This window comes from Chiroxiphia lanceolata, chromosome 5 (genome assembly GCF_009829145.1).
Source record: "Chiroxiphia lanceolata isolate bChiLan1 chromosome 5, bChiLan1.pri, whole genome shotgun sequence".
NCBI lineage: Eukaryota > Metazoa > Chordata > Aves > Passeriformes > Pipridae > Chiroxiphia > Chiroxiphia lanceolata.
The window spans coordinates 42286033-42308398 of record NC_045641.1 but is presented as its reverse complement, the minus strand read 5'-3'; the positions used below and the strand labels follow the sequence as shown (position 1 = coordinate 42308398).

Below are 22366 nucleotides of genomic sequence, written 5' to 3'. Positions count from 1 at the left end.
AAAAGTAGCTTTCTTTCTGCTACTAAGAAAATGTACAACAATGGTAATTTATGTAATGTGTAACGAGGATTAATAATATACTCCAAATTTTTATCCTGACTGTTGTTAAGTCAGATCATCTGTTTTGGGCTTGCAGGTTTTGAGGGAGGTGGGTTAAGTTTTTGGTTGGTTTTTCTTTATTTCATTTTTTAATTAGGATTGCATTGCTGTCTGAAATTCTAAACACAAACTAAAAAATATCTGCTGACCTCTGTGACATATCTTTTTTATTGTGCTCTGCTTCTAGTGAACAAGGCCCACTTCAGCTGCTTTTTACCTTCCTTTTTTTTTGTCTCCAACCTATGTGGCATCAAGAATTACCATAGAATCATAGAATAATTAAGGTTGGAAACGACATCCAAAATCATCAAGTGCAACCTTTGACTGAACACCAACATGCCAACTAAGTGCCACATCCAATCATTCCCTGAATACTTCAAGAGATGGTGACTCTCCAAATCCCTGTGCAGCCTGCTCCAATGCTTAAATACCTTTCAGTGAAAAAACTTTTCCTGATGTCCAGTCTAAACCTCCCCTGGCAACACTTGAAGCCATTTCCTCTTGCCTGTCACTTGTTGCCTGGGAGAAGAGGCTGACCCCCACCTGGCTACAACCTCCTTTCAGGTAGTTGTAGAGACCGATAAGGTCTCTCCTGAGACTCCTTTTCTCCAGGCTAAATAACCCCATCTCCCTCAGCCTCTCCTCATATGACTTACTCTCTAGACTCTTCACCAGTTTTGTTGCCCTTCTCTGGACACGCTCCAGCACCTCGCTGTCTTTCCTGTAGTAAAAGACAATCACTTCCCTGGTCCTCCTGGCCACGCTATTCCTGATACAGGGCAGGATGCCCTTGGCCTTCTTGGTCACCTGGGCACAGAGCTGACTCATGTTCAGCTGGTTGTCGACCAGCATCCGCAGAGCCTTTTCTGCTGGGCAGCTTTCCAGCCACTCTTCCTCAAGCCTGTAGCTCTGCACGGCTTGTGGTGACCCAAGTCCAGGACCTGGCATTTGGCCTTTTTGAATCCCAAACCACTGGCCTCTGCTCATCGATCCAGCCTGTCCAGATCCCTCTGCAGAGTCTTCCTAACCTCCAGGAGATCAACACTCTAACCCAACTTAGTGTCGTCTGTGAACTTAGTGAGGGTGCCTGTGATCCCTCCATCCAGATCATCAATAAAGATATTAAACATGACTGGGCCCAACACTGATCCCTGGGGGACATCACTAGTGACTGTCCAGCCAACTGGATGTGGCACCATTCACCACCACTCTCTGAGCCCGGTCATTCAGCCAGTTTTTAATCCAGCAAAGGGTGCACCTGTCCAAGCCATGGGCAATCAGCTTCTCCAGGAGAATGCTGTGGGAGAGAGTATCAAAGACATTACTGAACTCCAGGCAGACTACAACCGCAGCCTTTCGCTCATCCACCAGGCAGGTTACCTGGTCATAGAAGCAGGACCTGCCTTTTCTAAACCTGTGCTGGGTGGGCCTGATGCGCTGACAAGAGACTATTTTTTTGGAGAGCAAAAGGTTAAACAAGAAGTACTACAGCAGTGTAAGAGAGACAAGCTGAAAGCAAGACATGGCTTTCAGCCATCTTAAAAGAAAAAGAAGTGAACTTTCAGCAGCTAATATAAAATTCACAGAAACAAGGAAATTCCAAGTTAAGCAAGAAATTCTGTACTGCTGCACCAAGACATCTTTAGGAAGCTAGGATTGTTATGAGTCACAGACACTTAATGTTAAAGCACAGCGAGGTGCATTAATGACTGCTTTATTTAGATTTTGAATTAGAATATGTATAGAATTTTGTGCACCCATGATAAACAGAAATATTTCTGACATTATGCCAGTTTTACTTGGCTGAAAATTTTCTGGTTTCTTGCCCACGCTTTTTGTATTATCTTACTGTATAGTAAAAATAGCATACATTTGGTATTATTAAAATATAGGCCCCAACTTTATTTAACTACATAAACAAGCATACATAACTGTAGTGGATTAGGGCATAACAGACCTTAAGGCCATTAGCTGGTGGGACTGGTCTGCTGCAATATAAGCCTTAACTGAATCACTCCCTATTATAAGGTTATGCTACTTTAAGCTCTTCCTTGTAATACAAACCACAGGATTCAGTGCACTTGCTAGTATTTTCCATTTTTTTTTCTCTACTGAGAAAGTATGTGGCCAGACATATGAGGTAAGATACTTCTCAGTTACTTCTACATATCTACATTTTAACTCTGTCCTTCAGCAAGTCACTCTAGGTTTTGTGTCTAGGCAATGGAGAACCATAAGTGCTTTAACAGTGAGACTCAAGTAGCCTGTTTTTTAATTATGTTTTAAGAGGAAACTTCTTTTCATAAAACAGTCTAGATGACTAGCTCAGATGCGGATTTCTGTAATTATCAAATGAATCCCATCACTGTTGCACTAGGAGAAGACAAACGTTTTAGATGTAAAATGAAAAGGAATAAATTCCCACACCTGAGCATGTTAAGAATCAAAGCTGTTCATGGCTGTCCAGCTGAAGTTCCAATCCAGCAGACATCTTGACAACATTAAAGAGCAACTGTAAAACTCTCTGAATGCAAGCTGATTTAACACTTTGCATTTGTGAATCTCAGGTTTAAGGCAAAGGAGTTCGATAGCATGTGGAAGCAGACAATATACTCTGACAGCTAATTTGTTCCTAGAAAATCCATCAATACCTTATCATTACTCATAAGTAATCAGATCCTTACAGAGTGATCAATAGCACATAAAAGATGTTTGGGATTATGCTGAAATCTCATCATAAAAGCCATCAGTTTATTTGTTAATAGCTTATAATTTATTTATGTCTAGAACCTTTACAGTTGTTGTTGCTTTGCTTTTTCTCAGAACTTAAAGTTTTGCTTCTAAGTCAGATGTGTAGTACTAAATGAATATAACATGAAAAATTGCTTCTTTATACCTTATAATATCCACTTTTAAGTGGATGCCAGTTAGTTACTTTCTAGTGAGTATGAAACTTTATCACTAACAAAATTATTTTATCATCGTTAGCATACCTTCAACTATTCTAAATCAGAAAGCTAAAAAGGAAACAGTTGAAATAATAACACTGAAGACCTGGAAATTCAAAAGAAAGAACAGAAATAATAATGCTAAAACTACAACATTTCATATGCAACTTCAGTAAGTACAAGATAAATAAACCTCATTTCAGTGAAGATGAAGGCAATAGGATGGTAATTTCTATGGAAACATTACAAGACAATGTTGACATCTACTTATTCAGATCAATTTCAATCTGCTTTTAAATATTAGAAGGAATAAAGGAACTCCATGGAGTTCCTACTTTGGTATGGTTAAACTCACAGCAATTGCCTAAGGTTGTGAACTCTCTCCCTATTTATACTGGACTTGCTACAAGTAATCTACCACTTTCTGTACCACACAGAGATCCAAGAAAGATATACTGGCAGTCTAATGGGTCTGGTTACAGTTTCCTGATCTGGAGCTGGCTAGCCTCAGGATAAGGTGTATCTACTCTAATTTAAATGCTGTAAAGCCCCTCCGTTCAACCAGACCCTCAAAAAGATCCCGACTTACTATTACCACTTCAGAGGCTGCAGGTGATGTAAAACATAATTATGTTTGTGGAGATTCTTTTCACACGAGGAATATTTGATTGGGATCATTGTTTTAGTACAACATCTGAGTTCTAAGATCAGCTTAATATAAAAATCCTTGTTTTAATAGATAATATCCATTTGGTCCTTACTGACCAAGGAAAGACTGACTTTGTCAGTGTGCTGTATGAGAAAGAATAGGTGGTTTGATAATCTTTGGGATGGAGTGGAATATTTTCAGTCATATTTTTTGGCTCTAAAAACTATTCTTCCTGCTCATCTGAAAAAAACCCTGTGATTTTAATGACTGACAGAGAACTCCACATAGATAAATTATACATACAGGTTATTTTTGTACTTGACATAATACTCAGAAAAACAAAAACATTCTATATGAGGTAGTTTCAAGAAGAGAAAATTTGAAACTGTAAAAACATTGGGCAAACATTATTTTATTTTTTTAAAACTAGTGATATACCTTGAGAATATTCCAAGTGATACATTAAAAAGCTCACCCATACACCATATTGAATAATCTGAACAAAGTGAATATAAACATATCCAAAAAATCCATTAAAACTACAACAAAAATAGGATAGCAAATTTGATATGCTCAATCAGACATTTATGACTGGATTAATTCCTACTAACATAAAACAGAGAGCATATGGAGAAAAGACGATATAACCTAATAAGCTCTATTCATTGAAAAATTATACAGAGGCCACAAAATGGAATATAAGTAAAAAAACTTCAGCTGCACATAAGATATTTATTACTTTTTTTTTTTTTAATAAGGTAACATGGTAGGGTACCATGGAAAACTATCAAGATTTAAATATAATAACTTTAATCTCTTATCCATATATTCTCTTTTCCACAAAGAACGGTTTGCTGATTACATGGGTTTTTTTCTCTCTCCCCTTTTATTATTATTTTTATTATTATTACAGATCTTTTTTGTCACATTTAGTCTTAGTCTTAGGCATGGTATTTAAAGTAGAAAAAATTATACAGAGAAACACTTTGCTTAACTATATCTGTAGGCTGAATTTTTTTCCTTCCAAAAGCAACATGCCTTTCAGTAATTTCAAAACTTCATACAGAAGAGTTTTGGAAAGTTATGCAAAAGAGGAAAATTAACTGTAGCTTGTGATACAAAATATATGTAAATAAGGGTACATTTTCCAAAGACCTTTAATGTTAGGTCCTATTGTCAACCAGGCTCTTACATATTTAAATGTTTCTTATACTAGCAATATCTGACTAGTATTTTTATTAATATATTCCAGTAACATTTATATTAGCATATCATACTAACAATTAATGATTCCAAGAAAGGTTCATTGACATAAGAAGTATCAGAGAAGAACCAGAAGACACTTACAGAGAAGCTAGATAAGCTTTATCTATTTCCACATTGAATATTTAAGAAATATGACTTTATTTCATATGTGTCAAACTGTCATTTTCATAAATAGATCTTGCACCAGTCAATAATTTTAACCTAAGATTTCCCCAAGAGGAAAATATAAGAAGCATAAAATGCAGAAATATAAATTTCACATCTAGAAAAAGAGATACATAAACAGAAAGAAACAACATTTCTGTTTTGCATAGACATCAAATATTCAACTTCAAAATCCAGTAGATCTTTTTTAAAATCTGAGTATTTTATCATTGTAACAAATTGATTTAAATTGTTTTTAGTGAATCACACTCCAGTTTTATTCAAATCAATGTTTAATGTTGTACAAGCAAACTTTTTAAAAGAGACACTGCTTTGAGATTTAAGAGTGGAAAAATTACATCAATATAACCATTATTTTAACTCTTGACTTACCTAAACTTTTATTACTATATTTTTTAGGCTTCATTTTATGGGCCCTCTTCAACATTAGCTGTGCAGTAGAAATATCCTTAAAACCCCTAGGGAAAGAAAATAACTTACTAAATATTTCACATGTATTATGTTACACCAGCTGCATATTATTGTATAATACACTTTTCAAAAAGAATACCAGTGTATAGTACTTACGTATGGCATGAAACTTTCTGAATTACAGAGATAGCTGCAATTCTTAACATTACATTACTGCAACTTATTAAGATGGTTTCCCAGGCACTTGTAAAAGTAATTACAATAATTTTTACTTTGGTAGAAAACAGATATTCTTGAAAGGAGGAACTCAGAAAAAGCAAGCACCAGCAGCCAAGTATACTATACCTATTCCAGAAATCACTAGGTAAGCAAAATAGTTTAACATACCATTCTTCTGAAATTTTCTCTTCTTTTTCAGACATAAATAAAAATTTCTTTTTTTCCTTCCAGTCAGAAAGCTGTGACATTATTCCCGTCTCTGACCTGGAAACAAAGTATAAGAGCAGTACTGAAAAGGAGGTAAATAAGCAAGGGTCTCGGGTGACTATTTTGCAGTGTTTGTTATTCTGCAACTTGTTTGTGCCTTTTAAAGGCACTTTTGAAGCTTGGAAACAATTAAAAAAAATCTCTTTTAATATTCCATGGTGGTTTTATCTTGGAGAGTAATAAAAGTCTGCCATCAATTTGAAATGTTTATATTTCAATTACTTGAGGCATATTTCAGCCTTTTCACAGAACACAGCTGTACAAGAAATCTCTTTTAATCTTTATCTAGTCTTCAGAATCTCTATTTCAATGTATATCTTGTCATATATGTGAAAAAATAGAAGCTTTATGATTTCTAGTCAAACCTAGATAAATAAAACAAAACATATATATTCTTATATTCTTAATTCTTAGTCAATGAAAAACAACTGAATTTAATATATTTGGTTTTAGCAAGTAAACACATTTTAACACCAGTAATATCACATTAACCAAAAGTAGCAAAAGCATCCGAAAATAGCCTCTTTTTCTCCTTTTAACTTTTGTCAAACCCAAATGAACTAAATATAATTTAAAAAATACCGTATTTAACTTACCTGCTATGAAAATGGATATTTTCTGCTGAGTATGAATGTGGTCTGTTAGCACACGGCCAAACTTCTTGGGGTGACAATGGTAAACTATTTGAATGTTCACTGGAATCTGAAGGCCTAGAAAACTTCTAAGTAAGACAAAGAAAAGGATGTAGCTGACGGTTCCTGTAAACTTGAGTTTAAAACGTGCAGGAAAACCTGCACTGGAATTTGCAGAGGCTATTACTATAACTGAAATTATTCCTAGTGGTGATATGCCCATTACAGACCTTACTTTCAACTAACTAGGACAAAAAGGTGACTTTAGTTACACTTCACGTCCCAAAATATAATGAATTATCATTTATAAGACCCCTTTGTCTTAATTGCAGTAAACAAAACACTAGTAATACTGTACTTGTAACAAGAATAGAAAACCCTACCAAAAAAAAAGCTAAAACTTCAAAGTTTATCAAATAACTAGCAGACATTATAGTTCGATGACCTTTAGCTGTTCTGAAAACATTCAGCTGTTGTCATATAATGCAGATCGTAGTACTTTTAAAGTAGTTTGTCAACTAGCAATTTTTAATCCATTGCCAAATGTGCAGATGAAGCACATCATCTTTTTTTCTGCTACTGTGAAGTAAAGTGTTGAAATAAATCCAAAATAAAGAAAAACTAGGCAAATGAAAGAAAATCTAAAAGAAAAATTGCATCTGGAGATGAGGAGGAAGTCTGAGACCTCTAAAAGTAATTGTGTTTTTCAAGTCACTAGATTGTCGTATTAATCACCCCAGAATAGCATATCCTTAAGGAATGAATAAAGACTGAAGACTAAGATGTTTCTGTGACATGTTACCTTTGGCCAGTGCAGCTGGTTTGAGAGCAGGAGTGTTTTTGAAGGGAAACGGGTGGAATCTAGAGTTAGCCATTCCTTCTCTAACGCAGCCTGCATGAATGAGCAAAGTCATATAGTGCACTGATAAATTCGTTTTACTTTTGATAACTCTTGCAAAGTCTCTTTTAAAGTGTCCTACAGACTGTGTTTTCAAGTGGTATATCAAAACTGCTACCTGCAGAGGAATCATACTCAAAACACCTTTGGAGATGCTATATTGTACTGTTTTATTTTAAATAAATCAGATCAACAGTATTTGTGGGTTGTGGGGGCTTTTTTGTGGGTTTGATTTTGTTCTGTAAATAAGATGCAGCCCCTGCTTCTCAAATTCCTGTAATTTTATTCCAACATTGTTAATAGACCCAAGTTATTACAAAAGACTGCCAAACTTTGAAGAAATAAAGACCTAAGGTACTTCAAGGCATAAAGAACATGAACAGCTTTGTATGCTCTTTTTGCCTAATTGAGTATTTTATGTCCAGATGTAGGTGCCTGATTCTGTCAAACTTGCTTTCATTGAGTCAAACTGAAATAGGGAAGTTTTCATTAAAATTTGGGGTTAAAAAAGTGAATCCTACATGTATTTATTTCTTCAATTAAGCAGTTTTATTTTTGATGTAATGGAATAATTTGGAAACTAAAGTAATGGTTGGAATGAAGAGGGGTGACAGAATTAGTTGCCAAATGGTGTCTCTAGTACCTAAGGCAGAATTCAGTTTTCTTTCATAAAAACAAAATTTAGACTTTGGTTCAAACTCAACCTGTATGACTTATTTTTCTTATAAGTCCTTGAGGTTTTTTACCACATGTTCTTTCAATACATTCTGATAAGTGAGAGAAGTAAATCACTCCCACATAGTGAGTAAATACTGCTGAAGAATTTGGCTTGACTTACAGGGCTCAGTCATTCAAGTTCTTATTTCAGCAGCAAAGAGCCTGGGGTTCATTCTTTAGAAAATATCTAATTTATAAAACTGGACTACCTTTCTCCCATTCATAAAATATTTCAAATTGTACTGATTTCTGACCCTGAGAAATTATCCTAACTTTGGATACCTTACTGTGTAGTTTGTGTAAACAGACTTTGTACAGCCTTAGATTGGTGAACAAGGTCTTCCAAGCCCTTTGAACTTCTGCGAGAAAAAAGGATCATATTCCAGCTATTTTGAAAGGTTACTTCAGGTACTGGTCATATAATTTGGTGGCTTGAAGATCACTCTTTCTGCTTCCATTCTGACCATGCTTTTAAAAGTAATGAATTTTTATTTTATTTTCATGTCTTAAAAGGGATCTTTGGTTCCCTGCTTCAGGAGTTCCCTGTTACTTGATTACAGCATGTTTTGGGTTTCATTCCTTTATTTATTAAATCTGGATAAATTCTATGCCCTCATTATTAAAGATAATGTCTCTTTACCATTTTTCCCTTCCTTACCATTTCAATTAATGATAAATATATAACATTATCCTTTTCACTACACCTCCTCTCTTGAGTGGTCGTATATGTTAAGAAATCTATATAAATAAACTGTAAAGGTATGCAACAAATAAAATGCATCACATTCTTTAACTATAACAATTACCCACAACCCACTAACTTAGCTCTTCTCAGTGATTACTCTTACGCTGATAACCACTGAGTGGTTGATTCAAACAATTTTCACTAAAAAAAACTGTTCCAGAAGCAGACTGTAGCAAATCAAATCCCAAAGATAATCATTTAAATATGCGAAATTGGTACAGTTTGGACACAGAAGACTGACAAGTTCATATTTCAGCAGAGACAAAGCTACAATATATTCAAATTTAACAATTGCCTGGGGTCTATGGGCAGAATGGTCAAAATGAATAGCTATGAAAAAGGGAGAAAACCTGACCAAAAACTTTCAGTGAAAACAGATATTATTCCTCCCTGTCCTCTTTAAATTTACTTTTCAATTGGACTATGCAAATTAGATTTTTAGATTGTCAGATGAGAGTTTTTCCTCTTCTTTTCCAAGTCTGGGTATACAATCCAGCCAGAAGTGAACTATTTGCAAAAGATGTATCTTCAACTTTGCTGGTATATAAAGATATATAAAAAGCAAAGTTCAGAAGAATTTTTTCCCCCTCTATTTCCAAAAGAATCCATACAGCTGAGAGAGAGGTAGATTTCCACTTCTTGTACAATTTAAATGTCAATCAACTTCACTGGTGTGTACAATAATTACCTGAGTGTGTGTCCATTAATTACCTGAGTATCTAAATGTCTTACATTATCAGTGAATATGATCTGAGCTCTAATGTCAGGTTTCAGGCCAAGCCTGCATCCTAGCTATTTGAATTTTTACCTCTCTCATGAAATAGTTTGTGACAGAAATTAAAAAAAAAAAAAAAAAAAAAAGAAACATGATAGATAACACTCAAGGGTGTAGCCAATTTTTGGTACAAGAATCCCTTAACAGTACATTGATTGAATAGTTTTGTTTTATAGTTGCACCATAGCCAAATTAAAGTTCTTTACTTTTAATATTGACATTGAAACTTTTCTCACAAGTATTTTCCTAGCCCAGCATTTGCCATTTATGAATTTAATATTAATTGTGTTATTTCTTTTGCACCCTATAAAATGTATTTCAGTGTTCTAAGTGTTGAAAACAATATCAATGAAAATATTAAAGCATGATTCAAAGGTATAAATATACAAGACAAAAAAATGATAACTGATTTATCAGTAAGCACATCTCCTACAACTGTGTAGTATATTACAAAAATATACCATATTGATGTTTGCTTTGTCCAACAAAAATAAAGACATAATTGATTGTCAAATATGTGCTCTTCTACTATGTTTTCCCCAGAGATTTTCACAGCATTAAGCTCAAGAAATTTCTGTCCATATCTTTCCCATAAACAGTCATAAATTATAACTAAGGAAAAGTTTATGACAGATTTACCAACACCTAAGGCTAAAAACAAGATCCATTTCTACTGATATTTTCCACTAAGAGAAAAAGACAACAATCTGAGAGGAATTACAAAGTAAATAAAATCATAGTATTTGATTGTATGGTTTACATAAACAGCTACAGACATACTACATTAATATTTCCTTCTAAAGCCAAGTGAAGGAGTTGATTTCATAAATACTGAGGAGTACAATGTAGCTTTACACATATGTGTAATTCACATACATAGTTGATTTAACACACTTAAGTTCATCTGAAGATATCTTTTATACTTCTATATCCTCCATACTTTACTTCCAGTGTTTGCCTCAAAAAGACTATATTACTTCAAGTTTCACAACCACATAAAACATACACGGACCTTTCTACTTTTTGCTACCTCTCACAGAAATAAATTCATTTTAACCTCCTGTTTAAAACTAATTTTTAAATTTTTAAACACAATTATCCCTGATACCATTCTTCAACAAGAAGGAGATGTGAATTCAGGTTTGGGGTTTTCTTTCTGAATTTTAGTAATAAAACTTTCATATTATTATCTGTCTCCATTTATCCATTAGGATCAGGCACTTTTTATTCTGATTCACAATGCATTTATCCTTTGAGAGACTACTCTTACAGGGTTTTTTTTCCCCCTTTGATTTTGCAGCTCATTAATAAACTCTGGAGACTTAGAGATTCTTTTTCATGGCATATAGCCTTTTTCATTTTGTTATTCCTTCATTTTTCAAATATTTGTTCTATTGTTTCCTTTGTAAAATGTAATGACTATTTACATCAAATATTAAACTTCTGTGCTCTCAGAAACAGAATTCAATCCTACAACCAACAAAGTCACTGAGAATGGTTCTTTTAATTTTAATTGGGTCTTAATACTGAAAAGTAGAGTTTTAGTGTCATTGTTATTTATACAATCTAATCCTAGGCATCTTTTATATGCTCTGGATTACAAGATGGAGCTAAAGAATCTTTTATAATGACTACACTTGTAATTTGGGCTGTTCTGAGTTATATTTAAACCATGAACAAAAAACAGTTCACAGGACACAGTGTCAAATCTACACTCAGCTTTGAAGTGCTTCTATAAGTAATTGTCCAAACTGTGAATAATGCCATCACATATTGCCTTTCATCTCTTTGAGATCAAGGAGGATCGATCACAAGAGTGTAATAGAAACCAAACCAATCCTCAAAACTGTACTAGAGTTTGAAGCAGAGGATGCAAGAAGGCATGAACAACACAGGCTGAAAAGTAAGGCTAGCATTTGACATCTCACAACTCTGTTCTGGTCAGACCAAATATCTATCTACTCTGCTTCCAGAAGAGTTCAGTAGCAGAGGCTTATGGAAAGAATAAAAGAAGCTGGACATGTTGAGGATAATCCTTCCTTTAGTGTATTCTTTCAGACCTTGGAAACTGGTCTTTCTGCTAAAATCTAGGGACATATTCCTCATCTTAAAACAGTAATCTATTTTCTAGTGACAAATATAACTATTTAGTCAGTGTGTTTGCCAGGTCACCTCTATGTCAATTCAGAAAAAATGCAAATCACGTACAACGCTCAGGAGATATAACTGCTGAAGTAGTGCAGATTAATTTCAAAACACCAACATGTTGAATGCCATGGGAGCTGAAGCTACCCCACGTTTCCAAACATGGTCTATCTCAGAATCACCACCTAGCAAAACTCTGAAACTATCTTTGAAAATTAGGGAAAACTAACTCTTTATACCTCTTTCCTTTCTTCTTTCATTTCCTCATTGACTCATTCACTGTTTTCAAGACAGCAATGGTTTAGCCAGAAAAAAAAAAATTGATATTTCTGTAGTGCTTTTATTTATATGGTATTTTAAGATAAAGCGAGGAAAATTACCCAACAGAATATAAACAAGCAGAAGAAAATTAACATCCAAAATACTCTGTGAACTCAGAGTTATGACTGGCTCCTGATCATTACAGCAGAACAGGAAGAATGGTAGAGGGGGAAAAAGGATCTTCTATTCAAAGCAGTATTTCTACATTACAATTTCACAGAAATAATATGTGGAATTCTTCACTTTTAAAAAAAGATTCACCCTTCAGTTCATCTGCCTGGTTTTGTCTAATGTGTTTTTCTGGACTTCTGCTCCCCTACGTGAGGCAGGCCATTAGTGTCATTCTCAGGAAGAATGGCCCTTTTTCAACCAGATTTTACAACGTATCTGCCCTCTCCACAATCAAATTCATTTTTAATAAAAATACTATGTAATAAGAGTAAATAAATAAATGAATCAGAATCAACCTTTCCACTAGCTTTCTCTATAGAATACAAATTTGAATAAAGTTCTTCAAGGTGGTGACATCCTTGATTTCTTCTTTCCTAATTTTTAGTGAGCATATTTGAATAGTGCACTTAAAGTCTTGCTCACTTCAAGACTAAAAAAGTTAAAAGACAAGTGAAAGGCAGAACCTTCAACAGCCTTCTATGACTATTTCAAATAAGGTGAAAAAATTCCTTTTGGGCAATATATGCCACATGAAGAACTACTTTTCCTGGTGTTAGACATTCTGCAGGTTAAATAATTGCTTAGACTGGGAGAGGGAGTGGTCAGGGAGAAGGATCATATACTGAAGGTCACCCCCATGGATACTCACAGCCAGCCTACTGAACTGCCTTTCATCTGGCAGAAAGCTGTAACTTTCTCTCTTGGTTCCTGGCAAACATATTTCATTCTGTGTGATATCCCATTCAAATATCATACTAGTCCAGGATAACATCTTTCATTTCTTTTTAAACTGAACTTCATTTCTGCCAAGGCCTAAGTATTTGCTAGGAATTTCTTCTCTAAAATCCTATGTAAGTTTTGACAAATTTCTTAAGAAATCACAGATTTTTAGCTCTTATAGCTGAAACAGAAGGACCAGATCACTTATCTATGCTCTTTTGTGTATTGTTGATAGATTGTGATTGAAAACTTCCTTTGAAATTAAAGATCGGAAGATATTTGTGTATTTAGCCTTTTCTTTCATCCAGTCCTTTTAGGAATCAGAATACTCTATGGACTAGTTTTTCTGTGAAACACAAGTTCAAGTGTAAAGCTTAGTTCAATGTTAGGAAGTTAAGCATCAAATCAGACCCAGACTTTTTAAAAAACTTCCAAAGCTAAGAAAATATGAGATATAAACATCCTTAACTCTATCACCTATTAGTTGCATTATTATTCCACGTCCAATACTACAAAAATTCAGTCTAAATTCTGCCATTTTAAATCTATATGTAAATGTTTTATACAATTTTATAAAAAAAATTAAATCTTTTTTATTAGACTGTGTACTGGATATACATTTTACAGAAAATATACCTCTGAACTGCAAACAGTAGGAAAAACAGTCCTTTACTCTGAGTTTCTCTTTTACTCTTTTTCACATATTTTATGTGTTGAAGATAAATAGGTTAGCACCCTAATAAAGGTTATTTTAACCTTTGGCAATGCTTCTCTTTCTGCCCTGTCTTTATATAAGACAATATATATACATTAGAAAAGAAAGCTGAGTACAGCTGCATTCTTATGACTGCTAAAACCAAACAAAGTTTCAAGCCAAAAAAAGTAGTCAGTATCATACGAATTCCAGAGAAACATTGCAGTGATTAATTGACCCCAAGAGATGTTATAGACTTACAAAAGCTGGTTAATTATTAAAGTACATTCTTGTAGGAAAATTAGAGGACAAGTATAGTTGTATAGTTGTCCATTTATAAGAAGGATATATTGATGATTACTGGAAAAAATCCCAACATTCTGTTAATAAAAACACTCAAGAAAATTTTATTGGGGAATGTCTTCTCTAAATGTCATTTTTCCTAACTTTTTATTAAGGTTAGAAAACTAGCTGTTCTCTCAAATTCTAATGACTATATGTATTTATGTTTAATATATGGATCTACGTGATTTCTTAAAATAAACATGAATAAAATTATGGAAAGAATTTGTTTTGGAAAAGTAAATGAACAATGAAAATTTCAAGGACCATAAAAGGTTTTGTTCAAATAAAAGGTGGAATGTCTACATACATAACTCTCCAAAAGTCTGAATCTTTTTGCAGTTCATGTCAGTCATTCATGATCTACATGACCCAAACTTTTCCAAAAATGCATTTTTATCTTAAGCCTGACAGTGTTCAAAGGAAGCTCTGTGTCCTTGTTTTGAATATAGGAATAAAAAAATAGAGATGTGTAAATGGTAACCTCAACCACAAAGGTTAGACATAGTTCAAGTAAGCTTCAGAAACTTATGCTTCAAAAATCTTTCAAGATATATGTGCCCAACCACCTAAATAAACATCAAGCTCCTGGAACTTTCAGGCCACCCCTCAGAATAAGTCTAAGACTTCAGATATGGTCTTTCCCCATTAAAATGACAAGAATCTTCAGGACTTCCTCTCTCTGACTCTGCCACATGACACAAATTTTAGCTGCCATGTCCCTGTAAGCCTTTTTCCAGATTTTTTTACTTCTGTGAAAACAAACAAACAAAAACTTTCATGGGGCAATGAATTAAAAACTTAGAAAAACAAACAGCAAAGGAACCACTCATCCCTGCCCCTTAAATACCATGTATTCAAAGAATATACAATTTCAAAGGAACACAACCCAAAATGTTCTATCAAGTTTTGGTAATGAATACTAAAAACACAATAGAAAAGAAAGCTGTACTTCAGCTTGCAGTTTTGTCAAAAGAAGGGAAATCAAGCAGAAACACATGGTAATAAAAAATAGACTAGTCCCAAGTTTATAGTCATTTAACCTTTAACATGTTTCAAAGTTCAGGTCACATGAGAAATTTTATTCAATTTCAAGACAACTTTTCCTTTTTGCTTAAAAGTCCCTATTTCAGAAACAAGAACAAAAAAGTATTTGGAAGACAAAGAGCAAAGAAGGACTAAGTTATAAGCATATATTTTTTTTAAACTTATGTTAAAAAATCTCTAATTAAATTACAATATGCTTAATTCTAAAGAAGGTATGTCTCAATAATCTCTCAGCTTCACTTATATTGTCATCCTTATATCTCCCTAGCACTGTCTCTTCTGTTTGAAATAAATTATGCACAAATGAATCTGCAAGTTGAAATTTGCTGATTCATAACTGTAGTCTCAACAACTTTAGTCTTTTGGGACCTGCAATGCTACTCTCTGGGAAATTTAGAGCTTCAGGAGCTGATTCTTTGCAATGTTTTCCTGGTGTAAACTCAGATTTGTGAAATGATCAGCAACTACTCCTATTTCCATATAAAAAAAATTAATAAGTATTTTTCATGTAAAAAATTACTAGACTGAGTACTAGGAGATGGTTTTAAAAATATTTAGCATTTAGGATTCCTTAGCCCACTCTGTTCAAGGACAAACTAGACATAAGGTCATATAGCTTTTAGCTAAATTAAGAGTGTGTTATAGCACAGAAGATTTTTGGTTTTGTTTTTTGGGGTTTTTTTACCATTCTTTGTTTCCACTATTAAGAACTGAAGAATTGCATGGTGCATGGCAAAGAAAGTCCACTATGACTCTACATCCTTTGCTGTGGGACTGCATCCTAGAGAGTCAGCCCCTAGCCAATAGTGTTGCCCGTATATATTGGACTTTGGACTTGCTCTTGTTAAACATCATGAAGTTCTGGTCAGCCTGTTTATCTAGCCTGTGTAGGCTGCTCTAGAGAACACCCTGATCCTCCAGTCACTGTCCTCAATCTGCACAATTGCTGAGATTGCATTCTGTTTCAGGTTGCTAATTAAAATTTTAACTATTTTGGGCCCCTACCATCCATGATGGGCTCTATTAATTACTGTCCACAAGTTGGACTTGGCACCAAAGAAGAACACACTACTTGTGAGCCTGGTAGTGCAGTTAATTTGACAGTGACCTTTACTGTCTACTTGTTCAACTCACACCTCAAAACATTTTGAGAATAAAGCTGTGGGAGACAGTCAATGGCCTTGCTAAGGGCAATGCAATATGCACTGCACTACCCTTATTCATTCTGCCAGTTACCTTTTGACAGAGAACAATGAAGTTGACTAGTCCTTGGTAAACCCATGCTAGTTTTTCCCAGTCATCATCTTTCATAGGTTTAGAACTGGCTTCTGAATGTATTTGCTCCAAACCTTCCGAGGAAGTGAGATAATGTTGATTGGCATGTAGTTCCCTGGATCTTTCTTCTTGACTTTCCTGAAGATGGGTGTGATGTCTACCCTTTTCCAGTCACCAGTAACATCCGCCAGTTATGTTCTTTCAAAGATGATAGAGAGTAACCTCAAAATGACATCAGGCAGCTTGTTGAACCCCCTTGGATGCATCCTATCTCTTCCCTTGGACCTCTGTTCAGGGGAGGCAAGTTGTGCTCCAATTGGATAACAACTGCTATGTTCTAAACTAAGAGGATTTCAAGCTCCAGGCAATGAGACGTGCATAGATTTTAGAGTAGAAGAGAACAGAAGCTGACATATCATGTTCTTCTTCGGTTCCTCCTTTAAGTACTGCAATTTAATTCAATTACAATATTCACTGCATCAATGGCCTCTTCTCACAAAGCACAGACAAATCACTTAGGATAGCTCCTGAAATTTGTAAATATGGATTACTAAAGATCTCTTTTAATGGAAATCAATGTATGTGGACATGCTAATTACCAGACATTTAACTAGATACTTTAAACACTATCTATACCTATATTAAAACATCAATTTCAACATTACACAAAAATTAAAGAACTTAGGGGAGATAAATTCAGTGATTTGAGGTCCTTAGCTCAGCTTTCAAGAGATCCCAGATACAGATGTACTTACTGAGAAGAACTGATGCCTGTATTATTGCTTCCACTTACAATGATGCATTTAGCTTAAAAAATTTTTCCTTTCAGGCAACTATAAAGAACTAAAGCTTTTTGCACTTCGATACATTTTTCCATTGCTCGGCCTGTTTATTCAGTTCCGAGGCTTGACTTTGTATTTAGAGAAATAAGACTAGGATGTATAATTAATGACACCACTACACTTTGATATGTCATAGAAGCTAAATATAATTTAGAAAAACAATATACCACTGGTTACATATAGGTTCCAAATTATATCTGTAGTGGGCTTTCCTTTGGGAAGTATTTGTTTGAATCTGGCTATTGAACCAAGAACTGAGCAGAGACAAGCTGTGAAGATAGGTTCTGTTTAAAAATTAACAGCATTTCAGGTGGTATGAAGAATTCAGATCTCATGGTGGAAAGCCACAAAGCAATCAAAGCACAAAGTACTGTGAGGCTGGAGTGTTAGTGACAGTCCCAACTTCTAGTAGCTGTATTTGTGTTTATTTTATCAGCTACTGACTGCAACAACATACTCTCAAGACCAGAATATCTATCAGATAACTAGAAAACAAGATTTCAGTATGTAAGATAAGCAGCACTACTGAAGGAGGTAGAAGGTTTATGAGTCTGCTGATGCTACAGACTGAGAATAGCATACAATTCACTAACACAGCAGCTGAAGAAACAGGAACATATCAAGAGATCATTTATAAACACTTATGGAAAAAGATTGATCGTTCAATATATTACTTAGGACAGAGTTTTTTCCCTTCTTTTTAAAGAACGGAATGTATCTAAGGAAATTTTCATCAGACACTTTTTTGCTTTTCTACAACATTGTAACTTTATATGCAACTTGATGGAAAAAGGATCATATTCTTTGCAGCATGCAATACAGAAAAACTGGATCCTGATCTGACATTTATAAGCAATTACAAGAGCTAGACATACGTAAGAGTGTCAAGATACAAGAAATAAACATTATGAGGACCTTCTAATCCATATGTTACACTTATTTCCTGGCACTAGCAACAGCAATCACTGTCACAAGCTCACAGCCACAAGCTCACACCCTGAGACAAACCACATTCTGAAGGATTATGAGAAAAGAAGACAGAACACATCGTATGGCTCTAGTTGGGATATGTGATAAGAATACTAAAGATGGGAGATGTAAGGAAATTGTTGTTCTAATTGCTGTTTATTTTTGAAGAGATAGCACACAAGAGGTAGTTTTCATTCTTTCCACCCCTCAAAAAAGAAAAAATGAGAAAAAAAGAAAAGAAAAACGCTACCTAGATGTTGTGGAAGGCAAGTAAAAAATTAGAAATGACTATGTGTCTGAGTGTGGATATGTAAAAAAAATGTGAAGGAAACTCCTGATGAATAATTTCAAAAGCTGTCAAGAAGACTGGAATTTTAAAAATCTACTTAGAAGGAGAACTTAAAACTTTTAAAAATCAAACTTAGAAGGAGAACAACACTTGGTCTCAGGGCAACAGAGTTATTGCCTTTGATGAAAAAAGGAGTGATAGATTTCTTTTTAGCTTGGTTGCAACTTACAAAGTGACTTTCTTTTTTAAAAAGTATGACTAGACATTTAAATTAAATTAAAAAATGAAGGTTTGAAAAATAGAGTACTTACTTTCTGTGCCACGTAATCATCAATATTGATACCTCTCTTGATGAGAATAGGATGTGTCCATATGCTTACTCAGTGTAGGAAAACAGTAATTTATTCAGTGATCACTGCTCAAGGTAAAGAACTGCCTCAATACTCATCATATTCTATTTATTCAGCTTTCTGACACATTGGCAAGTTCAGCCATTTTAAATTTGGCTCACAACATATTCACATCAAGAAAATAACAGTGCTGATATTTAGATGGTACAGAAAATAAGAGCTATGTCAAGCAAATGTGTTGTCACATTTTGTCCACCAGAGGTAAAGTGAGCTCTGCCTTGTAGATTGTTTGCTACATGGATGGACTGCTGATGAAAGGTTGCCTTAAAATCAGCCTTCTGGAGCATATAGGCTGAAATTCTCCAAAATCCACATGAAAGACATGAAAATATCACTAAATACCAGGCTCATACTTTCTGAGACATCTGTCGGCCAGATCTTTCATCTCATCTGAGATAAACTGTTTGAAATTGCACAATAAACCAGACACAAAACTGTCATCAATTGCATCTTCGGCAATGTATGGGAGTTCATATGAATACAAGAAGGTATCAGGAATTTTTCAGGTGAAACTATTAATGTTCATGCTATTGTGAGCAAGTTAAAGCTAATTCCTCTAGCCCAGTCACACACAATCCATTTTTCATGAGATATGGTGTCAAACTTGTACTAAAAATATACCATTGCTCAATAGGCATAAATGAATTAAAGTGAAGATCTTTGGCAAAGACTAGGGTTTTCCCCATGCTGTTTCACAGCCTCACCTTCCATTAAGCACTGGGTACACTAAGTTTATAACGAAGATATTAAACAGTTACTTAATGAAGTCTGATGCCAAATGACTTATTGCACTGTGATATTTGCAAACGGTTTAAAAAGGTGCTTGCAGACTAGTGACTTTGTAGAATGCTAGGTAATACTGAATAAAATCATTATGACTGAAATCTACATAACAGAATAAGAAAAACCCAAACACAAATTAGTGAATTATTCAAAAAACTTTTGGACAAGATTTAATATATTTGTATCAGTTTGCAATAAGGAAAGGTTTTTCTACCCTTCTCTCTCATTTCACTCACCCTATACAACAGTGAAATCTGCAGTGCAAACTGGTGTCCAAATATTTTTCTCTTCCTTCACACCCTAGCATATGGGATCTCTTAGCCCAGCAATATGTACTCCTCCCTACACAGTTGTTTGAGACACAACAGATAGCCACTGATATCATGTGTCATTATTTGGCTCTGCTTCAGCACTTTGCCATAAAACACTGAGGCCAGAAAGGAAGGAATAGGAAGTACTGACTGCTCCAAGTTTCTGTGGCTTGTCTTTGCAGAAGTAGAAAGTCCATGTGATCTGGCATCACCCAACTGCAAAGAACAAAACAGCTAAACACACATGGAAACAGGCAACCTAGTACTGACTAGTTAGTCTGAGCAGTCAGAGCAGAATGTATGCCCATCACAGTTAAGCCACACGTTTCTCACAATCAAAATCTTCAGCACAGACAAGATATACACTTGAAAAAAAAGACAACAAAAAGAAAAAATATGACAAATATTATAATTCTAGTTACAGTCATCAATCTTAAACATTGAAATGTTCACTCACTGAACAAAGGATATTCTTCACAGATGCATACATTTTAAATTTATCACATACACTGCTCTGTAGAAAACAGATGATATTTTTCATCACAAGAAGCTAAGGGCTTGAGTAACTCATTTGACCTCAGTCCCTAGTTCAGCCTTTGGGCATGCTGTGCAAATTAAAATGTCAGTTCATGGTTCACCTGTCATCATCTGATGCTAAACACTTCCTGAGAATTTCTCCCTAAACCCATGTTTTATTTCTTACCTAATAAACTCAATAACAATTTGGGGTGAAAAAAAGAAAAGAAAAAATGTGTGGCAACATCAGGGGTGATACAGTACAAATCTCTCTGAAGTCAGCTGGGCTTCTTTTTTCTGCCTTCTCCACCCCTTCCTTTTGTCCCTGGCCTCATGAGCACCTGCCCAAATGTGACTGTCTTGCTGACAGACGGAACAGAATTGTCTATGTAGTTTTCAGTTTAGCAATTAAAATAAACCAACCAAACAAAAAACCATGACAGGATTATTTGGGCCAAGCAGAGTGAAACAAGAATGGCTCAACTGAAATACAGTGTGTAAGACTCTGGCCTACTGGCTGAATAATTCAAAACAGGATATTTTCCTTTTTTAATATATGAACAGATACTTCCTTCCTGTGTGAAGTAATAAAACCTTCATTGTTCTGCTTTTTATTATTTTAGAAAGAAGCCAGGGATCAGAGAACATCAACTAATGAAACTGTTTTGTATATATATTTCAAATTAAAATGAAAAAAATCCTAAAATTTAAGCCAGGTCTCTATGTTTACACACACACATTTCCTGTCTGATTCCTGGGAGTCCTGCCTCAACCATTTTGCATGATCTTAAATAAGGCAATAATTCTGAAAATGTATCTTAAAATAGTTGCTGAAAGGGAGAAAAAAAATGAAATTACCGTAAGTCATCAAGTCATTGGTAACAATTTCATTCAAAGTTCAGCTATTTTGTACAGGGAGGGGTTGGCAAAAGAAGGCTGATACTCAGATGACCAAAGACTGATCAACTGTAAACTGCATTGCACCAACCGACAACATCTTTGATTTCATAACTTGATATGATCAATACAAACATGATTATAAACAGGACCTAGTCCTGTCAGTACAGGCAGTAGTAGGGCTATTGCATCAATCTCCCTTGCAAAATTAAAGTGGAATATTGACAAACGGCTCTTGCAAAGACACAGCAGCTGAATAAGCACATTCAGAGACAAGAAAAAAAATCTGAGTCATATCCTTTTAGGTCTCAAATGGCCACACTGCTGTCAGTTTTCTTTGCTTTACCTGAAAGCATTTAAAAAAAAAGGCAGCCAACGAATGTGAGCAATTAGAGAAAAAAGTGCTCCAGTCAAATATATAGGTAAGTCATCAACAGCTGCCTTACTATTTACTATGAATACTGGGTCTAGAACTTCCTATGTGGACTGTCTTTTGAGGCTATAAAAGATAAAGTTCCTTTAAAATTTCTTTTCCTTGTTTACTGAATGACGATATTGATCCTGTAGACATTTTTATTTTTTATTTAAGTATAGCTAAATGCAATTTTGAAAGTGACAGTACTCCCCAAATTCCTTTGAAGTCTGTTTTTATTCCTTCGAATGGAAACATCTGATCCAATTTCAATCCTTTTGAAACTGAAAGAACATTATTAATGCTATATAACTTGCCAAAATTATTAGCAATAATGTCTCGATTTTGAGCATTACAGAACTTCTAATTGTGGGGTTTGGGTTTTTTTCTGATTTAACTGTACTTCTTTTCATTTGATTGCATTTAACTGC

The 22366-nt window shown here is 34.6% G+C and overlaps 1 protein-coding gene across 8 annotated transcripts in view; it reads right to left on the bottom strand.

The window, feature by feature from the left end:
• LRRIQ1 (leucine rich repeats and IQ motif containing 1) overlaps window positions 1–22366 on the bottom strand; it is a 110392-nt gene that overhangs the window by 48743 nt on the left and 39283 nt on the right. For 5 of the 8 annotated variants that reach the window (XR_004357260.1, XM_032688901.1, XM_032688900.1 and 2 more), the window contains 4 exons: window positions 7459–7548; window positions 6621–6745; window positions 5926–6021; window positions 5500–5585 (listed from right to left, as the gene is read on the bottom strand). Coding sequence is in view for 7 of the 8 variants with exons in the window: in XM_032688901.1 (XP_032544792.1) it covers window positions 5500–5585; window positions 5926–6021; window positions 6621–6745; window positions 7459–7548 (397 nt within the window). In the remaining variant the exon portion in view is untranslated. The remainder of the gene's footprint in view (window positions 1–5499; window positions 5586–5925; window positions 6022–6620; window positions 6746–7458; window positions 7549–22366) is intronic. The other 3 variants (XM_032688902.1, XM_032688904.1, XM_032688905.1) reach the window with 2 other exon arrangements.